Below are 19,889 nucleotides of genomic sequence, written 5' to 3'. Positions count from 1 at the left end.
TATTATTATAACTGCTGTTGTTGTTTATGTCATTTATATTATTGGTGTTGTGGTTATTGTCATTGATATTATTGTGAAAGTTTTTACTACTACTCCTCCTCCTCCTCCTACTACTACTACTACTACTACTACTACTACTACTACTACTACTACTACTACTACAACTCTTGCTGCTACTACTACTATACTACTACTACTACTTCTACTAATTTTTCTTCTACTTCTTCTTCATCATCTCCTTCTTTTCTTCTTCTTTTTCTTCTCCTCCTCCTCCTCCTTCTTCTTCTTCTTCTACTTCTTCTTCCATTTCTTCTTATACTTCTACTACTACTACTACTACTACTACTACTACTACTACTACTACTACTACTACTACTACTACTACTACTACTACTTCTACTACTACTACACAACAACAACTACTACTACTACTACTACTACTACTACTACTACTACAACACAACTACTACTACTACTACTACTACTACTACTACTACTACTACTACTACCACCACTACTACTACTACTACTACTACTACTACTACTACTTCTACTACTAACTACTACTACTACTACTACTACTACTACTACTACTACTACTACTACTACTACTACTACTACTACTACTACTACTACTACTACTACTACGAACTACTACTACTACTATACTACTACTACTACTACTACTACTACTACTACTACTACTACTTTACTACTTCATCTTATATTACTATTACTATATTAATACTACATTGTTATATTATTGTTGTCGTTATTATTATTCCCCAGGTAAATTAACCATTGGTAATTCTTTTTTTCCTCTACTTCTACTACTACTACTACTACTACTACTACTACTACTACTACTACTACTACTACTACTACTACTACTGCTACTACTACTACTACTACTACTACTACTACTACTTCTACTACTACTACTACTACTACTACTACTACTACTGCTACTACTACTATACTACTTCATCTTATATTACTATTACTATATTAATACTACATTGTTATATTGTAGTCGTTATTATTATTCCCAAGATAAATTAACCATTGGTAATTCTTCTTCTTCTTTTTCTTCTTCTACTACTTCTACTACTACTACTACTTCATCTTGTATTATTACTACTATATAAATAATACATTGTTATATTGTTGTCGTTATTATTATTCCCCAGGTAAATTAACCATTGGTAATTTCTAATCCTATTTTGTAAATATGAAAGGGAAACCTGTCCCTGCATAATTTTTACACAAAATTGGATTTTTTTTTAATGAACGAATTTGCACTTATATGTATCTCTGCATAATTCCAAGGGCACAGCAATTGGCATGATTGGACGATATTAAAAACGGAAATAGGGCATTTGAGGGTGACTAGACCTTTGGCAAATAATGAATTTCGTTTCCTTTTTCCGTCACTCCCGATATCAACCCCATATCTTACCCCACATGCACGTAACTCCTGTTCCATGCTATTGTATTCATCTCTTTCTCTGCCTCTCCTTATCATTCAACACCACTCTCATTTTCCCCAAACACAATACATCACTCTCCCACTCTCTTCCTGTCTCCTATCCCCCCTTCCTCTCTCGTTTACCCCACGTCGCAGTTATTCTATCTGTATACATTGTTACGTATTACCCCCTCCCTACTCAGTTTGGTCCCTCGTCCCTCCCCCGCCCTGTCTTATACACTGTAAAAACTGTGGTGTTAAAACTGACACCAATTGGTGTTAATAGAGGACCACACCCTGAGGTGTTAAAATAACACCCTAGAGATTGAACATAACACCAAAGAGTGAAAATGTAACCATAGGTGTTGTAATAACACCTATAGGTGTAAAACTAACACCACCAATTTAACACTGGTGTGAAATAACTGGTGTGGTCCTCTATGTACACAGGTTAACACCACAGTTTTTGCTGTGTACAACCCTGAAGTGTTACTGCACAGCAAAAACTGTGGTGTTAACCGGTGTGCCAATTTAACACTGGTGTAAAATAACTGGTGTGGTCCTCTATGTACACAGGTTAACACCACAGTTTTTGCTGTGTACAACCCTGAAGTGTTACTGCACAGCAAAAACTGTGGTGTTAACCGGTGTGCATAGAGGACCACACCAGTTATTTTCCACCGGTGTTAAATTGGTGGTGTTAGTTTTACACCGATAGGCGTTATTACAACACCTGTGGTTATTACATTTACACTCTTTGGTGTTTTGTTCAATCTCTAGGGTGTTATTTTAACACCTCATAGTGTGGTCCTCTATCAACACCAATTGGTGTCAGTTTTAACACCACAGTTTTTACAGTGTGTATTTGATTGCACCGTTATCCTCTTACCTCTTTCCGTCTTTCTTCTCCTTGAAAATGTGATTTCCTTTCGATATCCCCCCTCTCTACCCCGCTCTTTCCTTCTCTCCTCTCCTTTTTTCTCTCTCTAGCTCCCCCACCTTTCTTTCTTACAAAAAGTAGTGGACTCGATCACTACGAACAATCCATGTTATCGTGCTTCAAAATAGACTCAATTTTATTTCCAATGCACCAGCTCAGAAAATAATCGTGAAAGATCATATACCCAGGCAACATAACCTTTATACGAATAGATGTTAATCGATGAAACCGAGTAATATGATATTCATATAACAAATATTTCACACCCTAGCCCGTTGCAGAAAGAGTTGCAATCAATCGCAACTCTAAAAATCATGCGCAAGTCCCGAATGCGCGTTGTTGATTGGTCGAAAATCAAATTGCGCGTGATTTTTAGAGTTGCGATTGATTGCAACTCTTTCTGCAACGGGACCCTGGTGTTTATACATTGCGCCGAGCAAACACGCGTATGAATGTTATTGGAATAGTATTGGGTGTAGAAAAATTATTATTATACAGAGAGAGAGCGAGGGTATCAATATTGTGACGGGAATACTCGTAACCGTAACCAGATATAAAAATGTATTTTGTATCGCGCCATTTCATGTACCAATGGGGGTAACATGTCCATGCGTCTGAGGCCAATAGCGGTTAGGGAATGCCATAAATCGACAACAAACTAATCAACGAATTCACGTCTTTCGATATTGAATATAAATTAATATTACAAATTCTCGTTTTATTTCATTATTTCCTGAATTATGCACGAGAAGGAATGACTGTGATATTAGTCGCGCTAGACGACGACCTAATGTACATGATATAAGCAAGATACAAAAGGAACGGCATGAATATTTTCAAATTCGTTGTTTTCATTTTCATATGAAAAATGAATGAAAAATGACCAATTAATATTTTCGTGAAATGTAAAAGAAACATTAGTATGGCACAATACGGCTGGACTTTCTTGGAAACGTTTTTGAAAACACACACAGGCAGGATCATATAAATCAAGAAAAATTGTAAAATTCTGCGTAATGAAATATTTTCACAACAAAATGTGACACAATGGCAATTTTCGTCTCCTATCATAGTTTTTATAACCATAAAAATGCCTTAAATTTTCAAAATAAAGTACCATAGGCCTATATGTAAATGATAAGGTTTATGGCAACATTTTCAGGAGACGTCACCAAAGACTGGATACATAATTATCCTTCGGTTGTATCGTTTATCGATAACTTTAATGAAATCCATTGATCTCGTTTGTAAGAGGAAAACGTTCTTTCACTATCAAGACATTACAAACCTGACAGCAACGAAAACACTCACGTATAATATTTTCAATAGGCGAATTGTTGAACGATTATCACTTTCAGTTTTATTTTTTTTGAAGCGCACACGAGCCGACTTGAATACAGTGACAAGGGCGGAAATCTCACCCCAAAGGTAGGGGGACCACGGGCTGGAAATTTTGACAAGCAAAAAAAAATCATTTCCATCATAGAAGACCAAAAATAGTAGGGGAGACATTTGGTATTGTGTCCCCCCTACTATTAAGGGTAGGGGGCGCGTCCCCCTGCACCCTCGTGATTTCCGCCCATGCGCAGTGAATACCTTTGGAGCTCTGTAGTGAGTCTTAAGCCCGGCGCACACAATGCGAATTGTAGGATTCGAATTTCAATGAAATTTACTTTTGAAAACAAGTGCAATACCTCTGGCCGTCTCACCTGCATCACGCGGTTCAATATAGCAGCAGTGCTGACTTTGAAAACTACTCTAACTCGCACAAGATGTTCAGTGATACATGGTTACTCTTACGTCCACTTTTTATGAACTAGACCAATAAACTTACAGAGATATGATGGATATTCAACAAAAAAATACCATCATGGCCAAGTGCATTGGCCTTACATGACCTTTGACCTTGATCATGTGACTTGAAACTCGCACAGGATGTTCAATGATACTTGATTACTCTTATGTCCAAGATTCATGAATCAGATCCATAAACTTTCAAAGTTATGATGGTAATTCAACAGTTACACCCAATTCGGCCAAAGTTCATTGACCTTTGACCTTGGTCATGTGACCTGAAATGCGCACAGGATGTTCAGTGATACTTGATTACTCTAATGTCCAAGTTTAACGAACTAGACCAATAAATTTTCAAAGTTATGATGGTAATTCAACAGATACCCCCAAATCGGCCAAAGTTCATTGACCCTAAATGACCTTTGACCTTAATCATGAGACCTGAAACTTGCACAAAATGTTCAGTGATGCTTGATTACTATAATGTCAATGTTTCATGAATCAGATCCATAAACTTTCAAAGTTATGATGGGAATTCAACAGATACCCCAAATTCGGCCAAAGTTCATTGACCCTAAATGACCTTTGACCTTGGTCATGTGACATAAAACTCACGCAGGATGTTCAGTGATAATTGATTAACCTTATGTCCAAGTTTCATGAACTAGGTCCATATATTTTCTAAGTTATGATGACATTTCAAAAACTTAACCTCAGGTTAAGATTTCGATGTTGATTCCTCCAACATGGTCTAAGTTCATTGACCCGAAATGACCTTTGACCTTGGTCATGTGACATGAAACTCTAATAGGATATTTAGCAATACTTGATTAACCTTATGGCCAAGTTTCATGAACTAGGTCTATATACTTTCTAAGTTATGATGTCATTTCAAAAACTTAACCTCAGGTTAAGATTTGATGTTGACGCCGCCGCCGCCGCCGTCGGAAAAGCGGCGCCTATAGTCTCACTCCATTACGCAGGTGAGACAAAAAGGAACATTCCAACCAGTGGAATTTTAGCAAACAGAATTCAGAATTGCGATAAGACTACTGGAGTGCGAAATTCAGTCAATGTCGAGCCTCCCTGTAGGAATGAAAGCAAGATCAATTCCACAAATCGTAACGACGTCGTAATCGCCTGCGACTTAAAACCGATTTGGACTTAACTCCGAAAACAGCAAAGCAAAATTATGATTTTGTTATTCTTCACATTATGCCGAACTTCAAATGAAATAAGTTTGCTGCTTGAGTGCTTGGAAATGTCACATTTAATGCGAAATGCGATTTATCCCCCCCCCAAAAAAAAAAAACGCTTCGTATTGGACCGTATAGTGTGTGCCGGGCAATTACACTTTCGTGCATATACCTATGTACGATAAAAATAAAATCAACGAAAGTAGAGGGCAGCAAACACACGGCAAAGTGTTGCTGCCCTCTACGTTCGTTGATAAAAATATTGTTTGCTACCACAATTCGGCATAAACATGGTAAATATAGGGGGAAGGGTGGGAAGAGGGGGTCATCAGACTGATCATTTGACTAAAGCTACGTTCATAGGGGTGGACGAAATATCACCTTTAAGGATGGTTGAACAGAAAATACCATACAGTAAAAAAAAACTTCACAGTAACTATAGACTCCATAAGACAAAGAACAATCATGACTGACAGTTCACACCAAAATGCATCAAAATGTCCATACAAATATTTACGAAAAGGCAATAAGCAAGTGAAATCGTACACGTCGTGCATTTAAGAAAAGACCGGTGCATATTGCACAGTTTGGTATAGAAATAAGGCCCATCATCATAGTTGGTCCATTATGTTTTGCCTTTCTTGAATACTAGGCCGAGATCCTCCGATACGCGATGCTCGTCCACCTCGCCGTACCTGGGCATAGATCGGCGTCGAATCCGCCCTTGACGTTGGGCTCCCGCTTCCGTCCAGTGACGACTGGTAGTCGAGACCGGAGTCACTGAATCCCGGGCTTGTGTTCCTTTCGGGTGACGTGTCATCGACTTCGGTGTATCCTTCCATCTTGGAACCGACGGGTTGGTAAGGGCTTGTCGATGCGTTGCGTGGTCGCTGCTTCCGCTGCTCTACTCCAAAGCTACCGTAATCGGGACGTGTCTGGTTGATGTTGTCGATGGCTGTTTCTTGGATGTACCTCATGTCAGCTCTTTGGTTCCGCTGTTGGCTGACTCTTGACGGCGCTCTCGCTGGTGTCGCGATGTCCCGCGCCATGAAGAAGTCCGTCGTTGCGTCGCTGTTGCGTCGTTCAGGGACGTGCAATCGAGTTTCCATGATAAACTGTTCTGCGGACCACCCGTTTGCTGTGAGTTTCTTTGTACGGACGTACCTCTTGCAACAGCATCTGCATTCAAAAAGTATCGATACGATGATCAAAATGATCAAAATAATCGCCACAATTATTGCGATGGGAATGACCCATGTATAGATGTTACTCTGCGGTGAGGATGTGACGAGTTCTATAACCGCGGTGGCTCGGCTTGATCCTACGTCATTTACCGCTTCACACGTGAGTTCCGCGTCACTATCGTCATCCCCGATATCAGAGATAGAAACCTGCGTCCCCCTTGCAATAATCTTCTCTCCGAAGCTATCTAGCGGTAATCCTTTGTACGTCCACGAGTAGACGAAATCCGCCGGATACGACGACTTAATGAGGCAGGTAAAGTTGACGCTGTCACCGCGGCGTACCGACGGCGCTGCGGGCGTTATCATCACGTCGGGGGCGTGACGAACGACGATGAAGCCCGTCGTGCAGGAGCGAGCGGACGGGAGATCAGAGCTATCGGCGATGCATTGGAAGGTCGAGAGATGATCATCTCGTGTGATGCTGTGGTAGAATTGAGTGACAATAAAACCATCACGGATGTGTGTTTCTGGGCTTGTAGGCTCGAAAGCAGCGTCGTCTTGTTTTGTCCAATAGAGCTGAAATGAATAATCATACAGGAAAAAACATAAACGTTATCTAATATGCAACAGAGCTGGAGGTCGTCATACAAAAAGTTGTGGTCGACTCAGTCATTCTCAAATATGGAAAGCATCTATAACATTCTTTATCTCGGAGACGTATGTATCACTGGCGTGAATCCGTGTTGATGGGTGGGGGGATGACTGAAATATTTTGGCATTTTTTTGCAATCATGTTTTTAGATATGCAAGGAATTGTCATTGATATGTCCACAGAGGCGTACCGTGTGTCACGGCATGGGGGGGGGGCACCAGTAAAATTCTTTAATCACTGAGTGTGCGCGCTCAGTTGCCAGTTGTACTGACCTAATAGAGACATTTAAGGACAATTTCATATGAAATTCATACCTAAAAGGGACATTATAATCAAATTTGCGTAATCATGATAGGTACCTGTCTCTCTAAACAATGCGAGCGCGAAGCGCGAGTTAAAGTGTTCGTATATTTTGGCCCCAAACAGTGAGATTTTAAGGAATATATTTTAGGAATCCATTAAGAGTATGCATATTTCACCATAGTCATCTAATGCGAGTGCCAAGCGCTTGCTGATTTTATTAGCATTACATCTGAACACATGGAACACTTTTTGTAGTCATTGCAATGATGATTATCATACGCATCTCAATAATCAAATATTGCGAGCGCGAGCTAAAAATTCAGAAGATTCAGACCTGAAGTGGGGCATTCTAAGGTTTCTTTGTAGGAATTAACTAGGATCCAAATCCAAAGAATGAAATGAAATTGTCAATTTCTACAGCCCCGTCGTAGAAGAACACTTCTCGTATTTTCTATATATTCTCAGAGAAAACTATTGAATCTATTATCTGCAAAAAAAATGAAATCCATGTTTCATTGTTCGAAATGAAATCTGAAATAAAAAAAATACTCCGAATTTTTTTCTTCCAATTAATCGTTGGCCCGGCGACCACTGTGCTCTATCCCTGATTGTTGAACGTCAAACAGGGAAGCAGCAACTCCCATCTTTTAACGTCTTTTTGGTGACGCGACCGGGACTCGAACCCCCGACCTCCCGCTGTGAGATGGACGATCTACTAACTGAGCCAACACACATCTGTTTGTATTAGGACAACTGCGTGCAGAAACAAATGGATATTCTAAGGATTTAATATAAATCCAGGGAGCCGTTTCATAAAGCTGTTCGTAAGATAAGAGCGACTTCAAGAACGACTGGTGAACCTTTCTTATGCGCTAAACCATCGCCAATAATATACCATTTACCACAAGAAAGGATCACCAGTCGTTCTTAAAGTCGCTCTTAACTTACGAACAGCTTTATGAAACATCCACCTGATCGGCTGTGAATGGTGACCAGCCAATTTTTTTTATTTATCTTTAATGTGTAAGATTAACTTTTAAATCTCAAATGATTAAAATTCAAAACTTTTAGCTTTCTGTTTTAATCATAATGGTTTAAATCTTAATCCAATATTCGGATTGGTTACTATGCACAGCCGATCTTGGTTCATTTTAAATCCTGGGGAGTTTAGAGTGTAATATCATTCTTTCCTACCGTATAATATTCTCAAGCATATCAAACTTATTAATGTTATTTTATTGTTTTAACAATAGTTTAGTATAGACAAGTAATACAGGTTGATCGCTGTACTAGTCAAATCATATATGAGTGTTGAAAAATCGGGATATCTGGGCTTCGGTATATGATGGCCATAGGTCACTCTCGTGGATAGCATTTTATTATTAACCTTCTTAATTAATACACTCTATTTTCACTCAATTATCTTTCTAGACGAAAAATTAGACCGTTCATGGTCATTGCTATCACACGTATGTAAAAAGTGGGCTCTCCAGGCAAAACCGATGTCCTTGATGCTGCTGTACTCTCATCGCCGTTTGCCCACTTTGAAATGGCACCAAAAGCCGACAATTATCGTATACAGCTTTGCATGTGTGTTCATCGGCGTGTTTCATTCAAAGGGTGAAGGATAACATGTTTAAAAACATAACTGTAAGCAAGGGAACGAAGCGTCCGAGCTTATCACTTCACAGTTGTTGGTCTTTATGCATTTAGATTGAAATATGGAGGATCTTTTGTACAACTCTCCGGGAGGACTTATGTGAAAATTTTTGATTAAAAATATCCGGCAGGGCCGGGTTCCAAAGATTTTCCACTTTATTCCCGAGAGCTCACTTTGAACAAGCGCTATTAATTAATTTTTTGAAAATAATTTTCAACTCGTTTTTAAACATTCGCCTATAGAATTCATGGAAATGTGAAATGTGTAAGGGGCATTTTCACATTATCTATCAAAATCTAGGATAGTAAGAAAGGCAGGTATGTGACAAAAAATTGAGACCGCATGATACCAGCAATGTCAGTGAACTCATGGTTATGAAAATTTGTTTAAAGAACCTCTAGGATATGCACTCTTTTAGGACAAGGGCGCGGGGGGGGGGGCGAAGTCAGAATACCCTGACGTACGTTGCCCCTGGTGTTATGATCAAAATATTGCATTCTAAAGGAACTCTGGTGAGTGTAAATACTTCAGGACTATAATTATGAGGACTGGGTCTACTCACAGTGACTGCGATATTGCCTTTAATAATTATATTCGTTGTCTTTCCTTTCAAATCTCTAAATGAAATTTAAAAGGCCCTTGGGATCTTCTACACCCCATCTAATTAATTTTTGCACTAGAGAACTCGCGCCCTGGGTCTGGAATATAATATATCTCATTTTCGGTAACAGCCTATAGGCCTATATCCTATATACCTCTGGCTAATTTCTTTTCAACCACCCTGATACTGACTGAGTATATAGATAATAATCTTGAGTGTTATCGACGTCCGAGTCTTTTTCTAAAATCTGCGTTCTGTATTTGCTCCGCGATACATAGTGATGGTCATGATTACCAGACTATTGTGTAAAGTAAGGTTAAATACCCCTCCATGCCTTTTTTTCTGCTGCAAAGGCATATTGAAATGATTATGATTAGAATATATAGTAATAATAACGATAAAGCTGATGATGGTGATGATGATGATGAAACGATGATGATGATAATAATATAAATGATAAACAATTAAGTTATCAATAAAAAGCAAAATGATAATTATAATGATAATTATAAATTATAACAATAAAGTGATAATGTTTATGTAATATAAATCATACAGGGGCGGCGATCCGAGAGGGGGCGGGGGGCACAGTGCCCACCCACTTTTGAAGCACTGAAAAGGCGCCCTTTTTACGCCAAGAAAAATGCCCCCTCACGTCTGTGTAATGTGCCCCTTTAACCTGAGGAGGACACGTTTTAGGTGTTATCAAGTGCCCTTGCTCGTATAAGTGCCAATTTTTAAAAGCATAAATGCTCCCTCTCGATCGTGTTCTGTTACCCTTTCACCTGAGAAGGACCCGTTTTGTGTCTGGGCAAGTGCCCCTTGCCTTCTTGTAAGTGCCCTTTCTCGAATCGGTGCCTCTTTTTACCCAAGAAAGGTGCCCCTCACGAACGTGTTCTGTGCCCCTTTCACCCGAAATTGTTTTCCCCATTACGCCACTGTGGATCAGTATTATTTTTTTTTTTCTTTGTTTTGAGATAGTGCCCTTTCAAAAGAAAAGGTGCCCTTTTTCCCTGTGCCCCCTCCCCACTTTCAACTTCGCTCCGCCGCCCCTGCAATGATAATCATGAGATTGCATGGTAATGAAAATACTAGCATAATCATAATCAAGATCGAAATTCCTTACTTTCGATTATATGTTTCTATTCAACCCTTTTGCACAAACACAAATGTTGCAAATTTATATGTTGGGAAAAGAAAATTAATAATTTTGTTTTTCCCCTTCACCATGTTCACCTATATACCAGAGAAAAAAAATACTCAGCGTGTTTATAAACGATGACCATTATCTATGGTTAAATGGAAAATAAAACAAAATTCAAATTTAAAGAAAAACGAGAACATATTTCATATAAATCCTTTCGAAAGTAATTCAGCGAACACAAAGTTAAAGAAATGAGAAATTAAACATTGTCTCAATAGCTATAGACCATCACATATTTAAATGCTTATATGCAAATACGTATTTTCCATTATGTAGTGATGAAGCATTACATTATCGTTAGTGTTTGCCAAGAATAATAATGAAAATAATGAAAATACAATATGTAATTTATTCTTGTTAGGACAAATATCAAGGTGATATATCACACATATATTATTCTGATCCGCCTTGCATGTAATGTTGATCTAGCAAATATTGATTATCTATTGATTGGCAGTAATTTGAGAATAAAAACTTTGATATCTGTACGAATCATTTTTCAATTGTAAAGCCTCTCCGATATATAAGCTAAGGCGTGGACTTACAGATAGAGGGGGGGGGGGGGGCTTGGGGGCCATGCCCCCCATACAAAAAGTTTCGCGACGAAGAAAAAGGGAGAAAGGGAAAAAAGGGAAATGGAAAGGGAAATATATGTTATTTTCTGAATATCAAGCCAGAATCAGATGTTTGTCTTGAAAAGGTCAATTTGTTTAGCTTGCTCGCTTCGTTTTTATGTTTTTAGAACTTTTACTCTATCCGTCATACCTGCCCCCCCCTGAAAAAAATGTTTAGCTCATTGCGCCAATGAGCCAAGGTTCATGCCAGCCGGTCTGGTGGAAAAATATATCCGTACGTTGTAAAAACAACAAAAACAACCAAACATTATCCACATACTAATTTTGTACTTCAATGAATATTTGAGTGGATTTTGAAGGTTGCCCTTTCAACTGTCACGTTCAAATGAGAGAGGAACTATATTAAACCTCGGAGAAGTGTAGGATGAACGATACAAACGGACAATGGCGGAGTTTTCGACACAATACCTGTATACGATGGGATGAATAGAGTGCGCCGTGGGTATTGTTCTCTTTCGAGTCCGTAATTGTAATAAGAAACTCATAAAGATCACTGATATTAGTTACATGTCATTGATGGAAGAGATGTCATTGATGAAGGAGATGGCACTGGGTGGAGATTGTATGCAGAAATACCTTTATCGATACCTATACCTAAATGTATCGATATTACATGTATCAGATCTTTCTGTCCGTTTGCAAATAGCATCAATGTTGTTTACTTGAATGATGGATTGTTAGATTGTTTATATTTCAATAAAAGGAAGCGCGAGTGTGACAAATGAAAAAAAAAACATATCAGACAAATTTATTTCAAAACGTATGTGTTAAGCATTTAGTGGCATTTACTTCCTAGTCAATTAGGGATGCTTTTGTGAGCAAGCTGAAAATTTCTTTTTGAATTCCTCAAAATGATATATTCTACATTAAATGTCAAAGACGCATCTCTTCTATTTGAAACACTTTTTCTGATATATAATGAACTTAACTTTGAAATACCACAATCAATTCATCCTGTGAATAAAAAAAGTTTTTTTTAATGCGAGAGAGCTATTCTGCCGACCCGTGACAAAAGGAAGCAAATATGATATTTATCATTTTTTTCCTGACTTTGGATATTTTTTTTGATATTCAACATGTTGCTAAGAAAAATGGAGCCACCCCCCCCCCCCATTTCTGAAATACAGACAATTCAGAAGTAACGACGCCGGTATACTCTAAACAACGTTTCAATAAACATTGACACATTTTCTTCCTTTTTTTTTACAAAGAAACTCATTATCCACATAGAATTGCGCTTCCTTTTGTCAGTGAGTGCCTTTTTGCGGTGCTAAACAAGACATTTTATTTCAGGAGTACTCACCTGAACTTGGTGCGTGCTTTCTGTCTTATATGCACAGGTGAACTCGACAGCCTCCCCGACGTCTAAAGTACCTTCAATACTGATGAGACACACTGGGAAATCACCTTCGGGCGGCGGGAGAACGTGAAGGGCTGCGGGCTGGGACGACAGGTACCCACTAGGCAACGACGACTGGGAAATATTACACGTGTAGACACCGGCGTCCGAGTCATCCACGTCTACGATCTGGAGGTTGAACTCGCCCGCCGACTCGTTGCCGAAGATCGCCCATCGATGCTCGCCGGCGTCGCCGGTGTCGTCGATGGGCTTGACGGCGATGATCTCGCCGTCTTTTGACCACGATGGCACCCCCACTTGGTTGGCGATGGTGCAGTAGAGCGTCGCGAGCTCTCCGCGTATGGCGTTCGTATCCTTCGGGTCGACGGTGATTTCTTGCCGATTTCCTACCGCCTGCGCCGAAGGACTATCGTAACCGAAAAGGCACAGCAATGACATCAGAATGAAGTACATGAACAATATATATTTGCCCGCCATTTTATTCTTCATAAGCTTACTTCCCATTAATATCTATTCAAGAAGTTTATGGCGATCTACCAAACAGAATTTGTGTCAATATGAAAGATTATTTCAACGGACGGACAATCTGAAGAAGGTTCTTCTCCAAGCGAATGTAAACACCCCCGAGCAGAGCGGTATTTAGTTAGTTTAAACTTCTCCTTAAAACTCAAATAAATCCTTTGTGTTTGGTTCTAGAGGGAGAGTTGCAAACAGCGTCTTGAGTCCGTAAATGAGACGAGAGGTTTATTGCTGTGTGTAGCCTTTATTGATCACCATATGATTCACACATAATACGACTGCTTAAGATGGTAGTTTAAGATCTTTAAAAAACATCAAATGGCGGGGATGGGCTGAAATTATAAATTTTGGGTGCAGTTCCTACCCAAAATTATCAAAAGTGCAATATTTCTTCTATAACTTCCTGCTTTGTCATGAAATGCGATATAGAACTGCTTGGTATCCAACTAATGCAAAACAACACAACGGAGATATGATGACGTGCGGCGTCAAGATGTTTTGTCCAGAAACTAATTCCAGCGTCGCCTTAATGATGTGATTCCTTTCAAAAATATGATGTCCACGCTTCACAAAGACAGATGCAAAGAAGAAAGTAATTTAGTCTGTGATGTCAATGGAAGAAAATGTGTACTTTTCCCGCGTAAACTAATCTGAGCAAGACCTTCGATAACTGCAGCCGATACCTCGATGTCGCATTTACGAAAACATACATTGAATCCGATTTCGCCACAGCCTCGGCGCGAGGGGAGAAAAGTTCATTGTATCTCGGCGTATTCAACAGGTGTACTTCTATTATGAAGCAGCCCCTTCATCTTTGTGGAAATATGTTTCAACAGGTTTGCTCAGGAACGTTTTCCCACGTTCTACAGTGTGTTTTTACCCCCCTTAATGGATGGTCCTTTTATCTGGGGTTCCAACACAAAGATTCGTCACCCCAGCAACCGATGTATGGCCGCGACGCCATTCATAAGAGAGAGCGAGAGGGAGAGAAAAAAAAATGAAATTATTATTGTTTGCGTTTGTATTGTGTGCTCGTTCATCTGTGCGCTGAATGGTCGGTTAAACCGCACGCAGTGATTTGCTCACGATGTATGCCTTTTCTTTCTTCTTTATTCCAACGATGTGATGATGCTCAATCATTTATGGCAGGAGAGGAAAAGAGAAGCTGGATATTTCTCTTGAAGTTTACACGAAAGAGGCGAATCATGGTCACACACAGGAGCAAAGAGTCGCAGGGAAGATTCGCTCAGTACGTGTGATAAGAAGCAGATTGCCAAATCGAGCAAACACGGATTGGGTATGATGATGGCAAATACCTGTTGAAAAAAGAGAGGAGATAAATTATACATCCCCGTAATGTTCACTATTTAATAACAAACGCTAGAAAACCTTGAATTTATAAATATACTGTATATTAATACGTTTGATTGGAAATGATATTGATCCCCATACGTTGTTCCCACGATGTCATGTAGCAGATCCCTTGAATGGTGTGTGACGTGGAGTATGAACATGCTCTACTTCAATGAATGAGAATGAAATATTAAAGTTGATCGCTTTATTATATCGCGAAATAATGATATACAAACAACATTTGTATCTATCCCAATATACGCAAGCAGTAATTAGCGTAAGATGCTACTTTTCTGTGTGAAAGAAACAAAATGTATCACAATCCAAATTGTCATTGATATCAATTGCAACATACCTACACATACATTCTGAACAAGACAAGAAGCAGAAGTAAAAGCATGCACAAGAAACACAGTTGCGGACGACTTGTATAAATACAATGTACATCCACGAGACAACGACCTGCACAAAAATGATACTGGTATTATGCACTCTTCCAGTATTTTTTAGCCAATTTTACGCATGATGGCAAGGACAAGCTTTCGATTTACTTCCCTTTATTTTCATTTGAAAGGGCTTGAGCCATCAAAATGTCCAACAAAAGAAGATGGTGGTGTATTAAGCGAACAAACAGTTAAGTGGATGAGACAGATTACAGCATGTGGATAAGCCGGTATAAGGAAGTGAAATGGCTCAATTATCTCGCTTGGAAAAATTTGTCTTCTTCTTTCTTTATTTCATAATATAAACAGAACAATAACGAATCAAATAATTTTACATAACTCTTTCACATACAATCTATTACATACATTCATTTTTTTTACATGTTGTCGCTGGGAAAACTTAGTAATGACGGAATAATTTCTCGATGGAGCAACAAAGGTCTCTCCTCTTGCACGCGAAATCGGTGAAAATATTGATGTAATGACTTAAATGTAGCAGATATTTGGAGAAAGGGACTTGCTTGCAGGTATAGCCTCGTATCAATCTTTATTGTTGATTTTTGGCAAGCCCCTCCGATTTACTTTTATATTCAACTCGGTTTACATTATTTTTGTTGCTGGCTTTTGCTCAGAATCTATCATGTATATTCTACAAACTAAAGTCTGATTATTGTAACATATTTTACTATATGTTATATGTTTATTAATATTTTGTTAATGTGAAATGAAAAGGAATGAAATGTAAATCTTTTTTGGAAGGTAATGAATGTTTCCATTGTGGTTTTGCACTTTGATTTAATCGGCGGAAGGTTGTTAAAAAAACACCTCGGCATTTTATGCTCTTTTCAGGAAATTGTAGATCTGTATTCCAACATAGCATATAGAGGAAAGGATTGATACATAGGTCACCATGGAAGAGTGCGACAGATGGAGAAGTCGTAGAAGAAGAGGGTAGGGCAAACCTTCAGGAAGTAAAAAGTAAATTGCAGGGTATTCGAAGAATAGTATCGAGATCTTTGGCGATAGAACAACTGAAAGAGAGTGGGATTTGGGGAGTTTAGTCCGATTAAGCATGTTAAGAGGTACAATCCTCTCATAAAGTGGTATGACCAGCATTCAATCCTATAGTATGGACTGGCAATCCGATAATCCCTGGTCGGTTTAAAAGCACAATCGGAACCGGCGTTTGCCACCTGGGGTCTCCCCGCTGGTTCTTCCTCTTGGGTCGGTCCTTGGTGGCTCTAAGAGCCCGTCATATACCCTCCACCATCTTCATCAATGACAAAGAAGTTTCATATCTTCGGTAGAAGGGCCTTTTTTCAGATCAAAGTATTACATCAATGGTAAAGTGTTGTAAGGTTTGAATGATTGACAGTTTCATCCTTGTAATGGTGTTCTTACATGGCTTCCTCTCCGAAGGCATCAGTATGAGGTCTCGAAGCAGATACCGCATTGCGTAAAAAAAGAGACAAAGGATGAGTGGGTTGTCAGAAAATGCACTGATTGCGGGAAAATTTATCACTTTTTGGGTACATTTGTTTAGACTTGTGTAGTTTACCATTATGTCGGATCACTTGTAAAAGCGTTTTAATTCAAACAATTTTTGTTGTCTAGAATTCTAAATTGAGATAAAAAATCATTAATTTTGTAGGATATTTCGATCATCGTTATAGATGATAACAAAACTATTTGTAATGTTCCCAAATATAAAATACTTCTAAGTGCAAGAAAAATAGAATAAAAGATAAGAATATGAAGAAGGACATGTGAAAACTAGACCGACCTGAAACGTGTTTCATGTCGGTCTTTATTCATTTTCATGTTATAGCTCGGGCGGCTGCTCGCCCATCCCGATGAACTGCCTCTGCAGCTAAAGCTCTCATCTCTACGATTTTCATAACATTCTTTTCCTCGTAAGTGCAGGGATGACGCCGTGGTGTGATGGGAAGAGGGACGGGGCTCTAAAGGTGACGCCATTCTTTTTATCAATGAAATGTATCATATACATGTAGTTGTAAGAACGAGTAGCCCCCTATCACTATAGAAATTTCTCTTCCCTTTCTCATTATTATTATTTTATTTTTCCCTTCCCAGTTTCAAATACCCCCTTTTCCTCTTCAGTTACCAAGGGGTCACCCCCTGCAATCGTTGTGGAACAAGAATTGCATTGCCCTTCGCATTAATATTTCACTGATTGATTTATGTCTGTTTGAGCCAATACATATAGGAAAGCAATGCAGGTGAAAATTACAATGGAGAGAACACGGACATGTGATCTGAAAGTAAACAACCTCCCTGAGAAAATATCAGATTCATTATGAAACAGGATATTTGGAACATTCTCCCAAACTCTAAAAACGATCTACTCTAAATTGATTAGATATGACCTAGAACGTGGGAGTCTATACGACAGGAATAACTATCACTGAATATTATGAATATTCTTTCCACACGAAAGCAATGATGGTGAGTTTGATATCATGTATGATATCAAATTGGATATTAAAGGGTAGTATGAACATGATGAAACGATGGGGGGGGGGGGTTAAGGGCACATACAAATATGATAATGATTTTTTTATATAAATATATTTGCACCAGTTTGAAACACTGTCAAAATATATCGTTAATAGATTGTCTGAAGTTTTCTGATCAAAAGAATATCAAAAAAATATTTAAACAACAACGGCAACAGCATTAGCATGGTTTAAGATCTGTATATGAAATTTCCATGCATTTCAACAAATGCCTAACCAGGGACAACCATTCCCAATGACCTTTTGATAACTTAAACGAAATACCATCGTAAAAACGCAAACTAGGCTAAGTAAGCCAGCGACATGTGATTTCAAATCATATTTATAGATCCATCTATAATCCCTTTAAATCGCGCTCTGATAATATCGCGAGGAATTGTGACGTCGACCGGCGGGCAATCAGAGCTGCTGATCGATAGCTACAATTCGAATCGTTAGGATAGACAATGAACATAACGATACACAATAGGATACAAGGTCAACATGAGCTACAAACAGCATTTGCGAGGGGGGGGGGCAATCATTTTATATGCACTCTTTTGCGAATATAGATTCGAGACATAATTGCAACCACAAGCAGCGATAACACAGAAAATAGATTTAGCCTTTACATGCCTACATCATTCTCAGAGAGAAAATGGGTTGGTTAACAATTTTCTTAACAAGGTGAATCTACCAATTATATTAACTTTTAGCGTGTAAAGTGGATGGGGATTTATTCATTTAATCACCGTTGGTTGGTTCATGTTAACCAATCGCTCCCCCCAAAAAAAATTAAATGTGAGAGTTCATACAGGGGGGGGGGTGGCCGTCCAACCCTTATCAAGTGAATCGGGCAACAGAGGAGAGTGAAAAGGAGATGGGGCAAACTGCCGGTCGTTACCTAATTCTGCGTCACACTCTGAACAGAAACTTTTTTCATTCACGGCTTTGTTTTGTATTAAACAATTGAGCGAGAAGTTGACTTTATAATACCCCCATGCAAGATAAAGGATTTTCCTTATTTTGTCACCAACATGAACTCCCTCAACGTCCCAATATTTAACACAGTGGTTTAGAGCCGGATCTTGATAAAAGGAAAACCCTGTTTGCTTACTTTCCTAAATTTTTTGACACCACAACGTCAACATCTACCCCTGAAAGAAACAACGTATCGACCGTCCTTGTTTAATGGGAGACGCACTGCTAAAGGATGCGCTCTGGACACATAATTATCTTCTGTCGGATGCTCGGCTTCCGTCCGCAGGTATCAGCCCGGTTGTTCCCCCACACCGCATCCGTCTGATTTACCTACCAGGCCGAAGGAGTAGGAGGCGGTATTCTTGGCAATCCCATCGACTTTCTTAACATGGAGGTGAGAAGAAGACCTGCTCAAGTCTCCTTTGTTTCTCACCTTCCGCTTTGTTCAACCCCGGCCCTCTATTTCTAGTTTCACTAATGCAGATTAAACATAACCCCGCTCTCATCAAGAGTCTCATTTGCCCCCAGCTCCTTAATTAACTGAAGGTGCAGCCAGGAAGGACTATAGGGACCTCTTTACAGAGAGTATTGCAATTAATCGCAACTTGATGTTCTGACCACTTAGGAACACAATGATATTAACGTTTTGTCCTCTTCGTCATCCAAGTATAGTTCTGTCACATACATCGGCAACGGAGGCCTATTTATAATCAAAGAAATGGCAGTGAAATAAGTAAAAGACCAGGGGCCGATTGCACGAAAGGGTCTTTCCAAGGACCGTCTTTCGTGTCGCCCATCTTTTATGATACGCTATAAGCGGGGGTGTTTCTGAAATTTATGATAAAGAATAAGATTTGTTAGCTTTCTTTTAAATCAAATTTTATACAATTTCATGATATATCATATCATTTTATAAACAAATATTCTGTTAATTTTAAAGGACGAATGAAATATGTTTGGAGATGATTTATTTAAAATGCGTATCACAGGGCGCATCGTAAAAGATGGGCGACACGAAAGACGGTCCTTGCAAAGACCCTTTCGTGCAATCGGCCCCTTCTCTATAATTATTTTCAAACA

General features: G+C 39.0%; 1 protein-coding gene across 1 annotated transcript; it reads right to left on the bottom strand.

Moving 5' to 3' along the window:
• Nucleotides 1–5,143: 5,143 nt before the first annotated feature.
• On the bottom strand, nucleotides 5,144–15,510 carry LOC121413957 (kin of IRRE-like protein 2). The gene is made up of 3 exons (XM_041606980.1): nucleotides 15,225–15,510; nucleotides 12,941–14,832; nucleotides 5,144–7,158 (listed from the first exon to the last, which is right to left on the bottom strand). Exons 2-3 carry the CDS (start codon nucleotides 13,499–13,501, stop codon nucleotides 6,010–6,012), a joined length of 1,710 nt encoding a protein of 569 aa, XP_041462914.1. The 5' UTR covers nucleotides 13,502–14,832; nucleotides 15,225–15,510; the 3' UTR covers nucleotides 5,144–6,009.
• Between the last annotated feature and the right edge of the window lie 4,379 nt (nucleotides 15,511–19,889).

Source organism: Lytechinus variegatus, chromosome 4 (assembly GCF_018143015.1).
Source record: "Lytechinus variegatus isolate NC3 chromosome 4, Lvar_3.0, whole genome shotgun sequence".
NCBI classification, from domain to species: Eukaryota; Metazoa; Echinodermata; class Echinoidea; order Temnopleuroida; family Toxopneustidae; genus Lytechinus; species Lytechinus variegatus.
This window is presented reverse-complemented; position numbering and strand designations above follow the sequence as displayed.